This window comes from Pterocles gutturalis, unplaced genomic scaffold (assembly GCF_000699245.1).
Source record: "Pterocles gutturalis isolate BGI_N339 unplaced genomic scaffold, ASM69924v1 scaffold48240, whole genome shotgun sequence".
NCBI lineage: Eukaryota > Metazoa > Chordata > Aves > Pterocliformes > Pteroclidae > Pterocles > Pterocles gutturalis.
Genome location: NW_010140120.1, coordinates 13,540 through 21,158, shown reverse-complemented (window position 1 = coordinate 21,158; position 7,619 = coordinate 13,540). Strand labels below are relative to the sequence as shown.

The window sequence follows — 7,619 nt, the reverse complement described above, 5'->3', positions numbered from 1 at the left end:
GCTCTATCTTTTCTGAGGGACCTTGACATTCATGGAGAGGAGGTTTGCTGACTGCTTGACATGGTGCAGCTTTGTATGCAGTGTTGGAACAGCTATTGCTTGTTCTGCAGAAGAATTTCTCTCCTTGTTTGATATGTAGGTATGGTTGCAACAGGCTTATTCCTGGACACAGTTCCTCAAAAAGTGCTGCACAGCCTCCATCCATCTGGTGCATCCGAGGAAGTGGTTGTGGTCAGATTAGTTTGTGACCTTTCTGCATGGTGCACTTCGAAGCCATCCCACACAAAGACGTTTGTCCCTCCCACCCTCATACTCCCCTTAAAATACTTTCCTTTCATTCCTGTGATCCCCTGCACATAGGACTGCTAAGGAGTTGATAGATTCTGCAGAATCTATAGGGCAACACTATGAACTCTGGCCAAGGGCTCTAGGGACCTCTGGATGTTGGCGTATGACCTGCACTGTTCCTGTTACAGGGCAGTGGTCTAATGTCACAGTGTTCAATCAGTCTTGAAACAAGGATTTGAAGGCTTTGCTCTGTCATAAGTTGCCCAACTTTCTTCCTGTAGTAGAGTGTGTGTTTCTGAAATCTTTCTGGGGCTACAGTATACAGCAGTGAGTTAATTTCATTATTCCTTTGAAAAAAAGCAAAAGCACACAACTAGCTATTTCTGTGCAGAAGAGGTCAATGTTTAGTATGCTAACGTATCTAGCCAATATTAGGCTGCAAAAATCCTTGGCTTTAATGTGTCTTTAATAGTAATATAGTGGTTAACTAATGATAAATTACAGATTGTAAGCTTGGGGATTTTTTTTTTTTATAAAAAATTAATGTAGGCAGGAATAATTTTTCTTGCCAAGGTAATTGTCATACTGGAGCATAGTAGCTGCAGTTTGCAGTAGAAGTTGCTCTAGGACTGCTCACCTCATAATAATCAAAATGAAGAACCAAATTTCTGATTTTTCTTTAGGCTTCATGTAGCTGGGCAGTAATGGGACAGAGTGGGGACTCCATTTTGCCTTTGCAGGCATAAAGCTGTATGTCCCAAGATACTGAACCAGCAGGTCTTGCTGTTCACCAGAGAGCAAGAGATTGTTGTATGTGCACAGATATGGTTGCCCAGAAATCTACAGATTAGAATTTCCTGGTGACCTTCTTCCTAATCTGTTACCTATTTTCAGCACTACACTGGCTGACAGAATAATGATGTTTGTGGATGCCTGGCCCCTCTGCAGTGTGTTGCCAATGGGACGTCACAGTTTTGGAGGCCCTGGGTTTGGTTTCTCTCAGGGAACCTGGTGAAAGTCTGTGTAAGTAGGGCCTAAGGTAGCAATATTGTAGGGTTGTGTTTGCATCTGCATAATGGAGAGCACAACAGGGCATGGTTAGGGAAAGGTAATGCTGTTCAAATACAAAATACTCATGGATTAAGGAGCATTTATAGTAAATCTTTTTCTGTTTTATGAAGGATTTCTTCTTCATTCTTCAGTACCCATTGAATCAAACTTCCTGGTATGGTTCACTATCCTTTTTTTTTTTTTTAAACTGAGTTGGCACATTTTTATGTATATTTTTATGCCTGTCTGTACAGAGAAGTAGTTGGGAAAAGGGGAGAGCTGGTCTCTACAGGAACTTATAAAAAGAAAAGAAGTCATACAGCAGCAAGAAGGAATTCTGTAGAGAATCAGCTGTGTAAAGGCCTTGAGCAAGTCTAAATTTAAACTGCATCTCTTGATCAGGGAAAAGACTATCCTGTAAGTTTCTCTTGCATGTTATCAAAGGCTTTTTTTGTTGGTTATAAGTCAGTAAAGGATGTTAGTTGGCTTAAGGATATCTGCCTGTAACGCTGACCTGAATATATAGCTGCATTGTCAAAGGAATGAATGGGATCTGGAAATATTTTTGAAAAAAGGGGGGAGGGAGGGTAAGGGATATTTAGATAAGACAAAATATTATCTTATTTTTTAAAAAAAGATGACTTCTTAATTATTTTTTTTTTATCTTGAGGGGAACAGATATGATACTAACAATTAAGTGCCTGTTTTGGGGGATGGGAAACTATAAAGAGGAAGAACTTCCTCAGCAAACCAGAGCACTTACTGGTGGTTATCAGCATTTCTGCTGGCTGACTGTTCCTCTACAGCCAGCCTCTCACTTATCACAGACCTGATTCCCGACATAGGAAAGCTCCCTTTGAGGCTTCCTGCCCTTCCCTTTCATTCAGGGCTGGATCGGCTGGAAGACCCTTAGCCTCTGGAAGCCATCAAAACATGACTGCCACCAGCCTGCTGTTCTGTCCTGCTGTTCTGATCCTGCAGGCGGATCTTCTCAAGCCCTGTATGTTTTCATCTGCTTCTTTCCACACCTGGAAATACTGCCTCTTTTTCTGTCTCATGTTTATTCTTAAACCCATCTTGATGAACCAGCTGTCTTCGTAACTATGCCAAATGAAGTCAGAAGGGCTGTGCAGCAGTCTGTGTTTGAGGGCTCTGGCTCTTGCCTCAGGACTTGCTGTTCTTCTGCTTGAAGAGTATAAAACATAATGTGAGTTTTTATGTTTTATTAAACTTACATCTATAAATCACTGACCCATGGTAGCCATTTATTACATATTCCATCTTCTACTTTGAGGCATTGTTGTTGTCACACTGAGGTGGGTAATGATTACTCAGCTTACTACTGTGGTAATGCACTTAAAGCTTGGAAATCTGTCACTGATGGCATTTCAACACAGGCTCTATAAACCAGAGATGAAATTTTAAAGTATTTGCTGTCAAGCTATTTGTCTTAAAATTCTTGTGTCTTCTGTTGTGGCTTTGTAAGGGTTTGGTTACTGCTGAATTGTTTGGTGGACAAAGGCAAATAGTTGTGTTTCAGGGCTCACCATCACAAAAGTAGGTGGTGGTCCTCAATTTGTAGTGCTGAAAGTGATTTATAAAATGCTTGTGCTCATCAGGCCTTCCTAACAAAGCACCAATATTGCATGCATTTCTATGGGCCTGACATTTCCAGTCTTAAAGCACGTGGAACACAGACTGATCATCGCAACTTATTATGTATTATATCTATTGTTTTTCTTTTATTTTTACAGCCCTTCTGTATGCAACCATTTTTGGTAACGTGACAACCATATTTCAACAAATGTATGCTAATACAAACAGATATCATGAAATGCTGAATAGTGTGCGGGACTTTCTAAAGCTCTACCAGGTCCCTAAAGGACTGAGTGAACGTGTGATGGATTACATCGTTTCCACCTGGTCAATGTCCAGAGGAATAGATACTGAAAAGGTAAGTAAATTAAACTGCAAGGAAACAAGTCACATCCTGAAAGTATTTCATTAGAATAAACAGGAGGTACTTAGTAAAGAAGACAAATATTCTTTAAATAGTTCAAAGTAGTAGCTTCCCTTTCAAATACTTATTTCACCTGTTCTGTCATACTGACATATGCTAGTGGTAAAAGTACGTACGTGTTACTGGTGGTATGTTACGAAATTATAAAAATGGTGAAGGAAAGAGTTTTGTTTTCAGTAAATAAAGAAAAAAAGCTAACTAAAAAGTTCCAAGTTCTAACACAACCTCGGAATTTCTTCAAATGAGGTTTTTCTGCAATATTTCTGTTGTTTGAGGTTGTTTGCAGCTCTGTGGGCCTGAATACAAACTAGAATTTTTTTGTCATTATAGAATTAGAATGTAATATTCTGTGTGTAGGTTAAAGATATTAATGAAAGCTGGAAGTCATTACTGTAACAATAATGTGTTGTTTGAAATCTATGTTATGTGAAGCAAATGTTATCATCCTAACTCATTGAATTTACAAGTAAAATTCCCATTCTGTCTTTTAAAATAACAAATGGCCCTTCACCAGAACAAATGTACAAAAGCAACTACTTGCCACTTTCTTATTAGTTGACTGCTTTTATGGAGATAGATACTCTTTTTCTTCTGCTTGTAAAGAGATGTGATTTGTGGAGTGGTTCATTCAGGAAATCATACCAACGCTCCAGTCACCAGCCTTCTGGTTGGTGGGTTAATTTTGTATTCAAAACTGTAGATGATGCCGTTAAAGAGCAAACAATCTCAGTTCTGTCTAGCTATTAAAGCATCGTTATAAAAGAGTAGAACAGATGTGGCCTTGCAGTGGGCTGTCTGGAGACCGATGGGTACACAGGGTACTGTTTGCTTTCCTAAATGGTCTTCAGTGTATCTGCCATTTAGATCCCAGACCATGATTCTGGGAAGCACTGTCCATCAGACTAGCTTGTGGAAACAAATGGTATTTTAGTGCTGGATAGTGCTGATCAGAAGCTGCTCTGCCTGTTTTTTTGCAAACTATCTTTGTGCGAGGTTATGGGTTTTGAAGTAGATACATTTGGGAAAGGTGGAGAGACAATACAGGGATACATAGCCTTATGAATTCTGGTGCTTTCATTTTCTCCCCAGTACAAGCTCCTCTCATCATTTTGACAAAGCAACAAGAAAAAATTGCCATGTAAAACATGTTTCTTTTAGCTTATCTTCAGAGTTCATTCTCGGGTTCCTATGATAAGGAGAGAAATGCTTTAAGAATGCCTTTGGAGACAGCAGGATAACCAAACCAAGCACAACTCACTATAGCATTTGAGAATTATCTTAATTAGAGACTTTTTTTCTGTTTATTATCAGGACATCAAAGAGCTTTAATATAGTGTTGATTTCAGTAACTGGTGTGTTCATAGCTGAGCCGCCAGTAGTCATGACTGTAAAACCAAGGAATCAACGATCATCTGCATAGCAAAAGCTACCAGATATAAGACCAGTTAATGGCTGTGCCAATCCATAAACTCTCAGGTCTGAGCTCTGCTGGTTTGATGCCTGTGTATAATTTCTAGGATGTCATGCAATGAATAAAACATGTATTACTCCCGTGACAGAACAGTGGTAGTTGTGCTACTGTGTAGTGCAGTGCAGCTTTGTACAGATGAGGCAGATATTTGAGGATGAATTTAACACAGAATCAGTCTTATCACTATTTTGTAAGCCACAGATTTGTCAATTCAGTGTTAACTGCAGGCATGCCAAGGAGTGAATAATCAGCTAAAAGCAAAGTCTGCAAGTCTGGAAAATGCCAGTATAACAAAATTTAACTAGGAACTGCTGAGAGATTCTAAAATTACTCCATGCAAATATGTTTCTTACCTCCCATACAAATGAAAGTCTTCTGCCCTTTGTCTGTAACTCTCAAATGTCTTTAATCCTGTTAATTTTTGTGAAGTCTGGAGACAACTTCTCTAAATGGAGAATGGAAAATGAGTTAACTTCCTGGGAAACCCAGGGGTTTTTGGATAAGAGCCTCATTTTAAATGTTCCCTTGTATATTCAGGTTTTCTTACTACTATTTCTAATACAACAACCCTTTTTGTGCTTGATATTCGAGTAACTGTGAAGTGTGTGTGTGTAATTCCAGTAGCAAAATTTGGCAAACATCTGTAGATCCAGAATATTTTTGTTGCCAGAGTAAACGAGATCATTGCAAAGACAGCTGTAGCTGCTGCCCATGTTCCATGTTAAATGCTGGTCTTGCTGCCCCAATCCATTCCTGTGAGCCTGAAAAACTGACAACTGGCAGGTTCGGCTGCTGCTCCGAGAGAGACCAGCCGAGAGAGATCATCCAGGAGTGCCCTACAGTTAAGCACTATAGAAGTTCATCTCTTTCAGAAGTAATAACTGTAATAGGAGGTCTGCTTGGAGGTGGATTGAAGACCGTGATGTTGTTGGTAGAGTCATTTGCCTTTGGAGTAGCAAGCATAATATCTCGAACCAGTGCCGTGCATTGAGTTATGAGCTTGGTTCTGTGCTCAGAAATTGGGTAGAGCCCCATTGTGAGGTGTAGGTGTAGCCATAGTCCTTTCTGTGTTACTTTTATGTTTTCCAGGAGTGTTTACATTGAAGCAGCCTTCTTTTTCCATCCAGGAATATGTGTGGGAGTAACTCTGAAGCTCACCCAAAGTGCTACTTAGTTGGATGCAGTAGCTATTACTGAGGAAAAACAAATGAGGCAGACTTATACTACTCAGTGTTTTTCTTAACTAATTCATCCTGAGATGTACTTCATCACAGACTGTCCTGCAAGGATATTGTCATCCCAAAACCATGTTCATTTTATGTGTTTACAGTGTTTTTGCCAGGAACTTTTAAGCTGCACAGTAGTAATTCCGTATTCTTTACACTCGGCTGTCTGTATTATATGAAAAACCTTCAGAAATGGCACCAGCTGGTACCTGCTGTGCTAAGCATCAGTTTGTGCACCCTTAGGAGCACACATCATGAATTGCTGCAAGGAACATTACATTTGGAAGATCAAAAGTTGCCCAACACAGTGTCATACCTTAAAGTCCCTTTCTTCTGTGAATAAAAAATTTGTTACTGCCACTGAGGGGTGAATTTGAATACCTGCAAATCTCAATATTATGAGTAAATGAAAGTTTTAATAACTATTTTTTTTGCTAAAGGGATATGAGATTACACTTCTCCTCTGTACAATATTCTCTTACTTGGAATATATATTTCGTGCAGGCTTTTCACAGAAACTGCCTATCAAAAGAGTGACCTACCCTCTAGAAACAATCCTTCAGGAAGCTTTTCTCCACCACTTTCTGTTTTATTGTCTTAAAAACCCGAGGCCTTATCCTGGCAATTCAATATCCAGCAGAGCATGTTACTGAGATGAAAACATTATTTTCCTTCAGGTATTGTAAAGTAGACTAAGTTAGTATTGTGGCTTATGTGTATAAATAATATAAAAATAAATGTACGGACTGAAATTAGAAATTTTATAAGAAGGAGGAAAGTAGTTTCTAAACCCTGTGTAGTAAACTAGGGATAATAGGCACATATAAGCCATGCATGGGAACTGATTGCCTAATTTCCTTCTCAGGTTTTGCAGATATGCCCTAAGGACATGAGAGCAGATATCTGCGTGCATTTGAATCGCAAAGTTTTCAAGGAGCACCCAGCCTTCAGGCTGGCAAGCGATGGGTGCCTTCGAGCACTTGCCATGGAATTTCAGACAGTGCACTGTGCCCCAGGAGACTTGATCTACCACGCTGGCGAGAGCGTTGACAGCCTTTGCTTTGTGGTTTCGGGGTCTTTGGAAGTAATCCAGGATGATGAAGTCGTTGCTATATTGGGTGAGTTTCACATCTGATAATATGCATTGTCCACAAATATAGATGCATAGAGCATTTTTATAGCCTCTTCTACTCAAGCATTTAACTCAGTCTTTAAAGAGCTTCAGTCGAGTTAGCTTTACCACAGCCTGGTGAGGTATGTTTTGATGAACTGTATGCTGTTAGATGTTCATTGTCTGGAAAAATCAAAAGAGAGAGGAAAAAAAACTTGCTTATTGTCATGCAGGACCATTGCATAGAGTCATTGACTTGTCCTTCCTGTTCCATATAGGTCAGTGGGAAGGGCAATCATCTCATCTCCAGATTGCTTCAACCCTGTTTCTTCTGGTCAATGGAAGCTGTACTTGAGCATTGGGATCCTGGTCATTCTTGGGGTTCTCCCTGTCTTGCCTCATCTCTTGTCATTAGAAATTCCATGTGGCACTTCAGAAAACATAGTTTTTGAA

General features: G+C 39.7%; 1 protein-coding gene across 1 annotated transcript in view; it reads left to right on the top strand.

Annotated features, from left to right (window-relative positions):
- LOC104469144 (potassium voltage-gated channel subfamily H member 1) overlaps positions 1 to 7,173 on the top strand; it is a gene marked incomplete at both ends in the record, with an annotated part of 60,031 nt that extends 52,858 nt beyond the window's left edge. The window contains 2 exons of the mRNA XM_010083534.1: positions 3,093 to 3,292; positions 6,921 to 7,173. Of these exons, the coding sequence (XP_010081836.1) occupies positions 3,093 to 3,292; positions 6,921 to 7,173 (453 nt within the window). The remainder of the gene's footprint in view (positions 1 to 3,092; positions 3,293 to 6,920) is intronic.
- Positions 7,174 to 7,619: the final 446 nt, after the last annotated feature.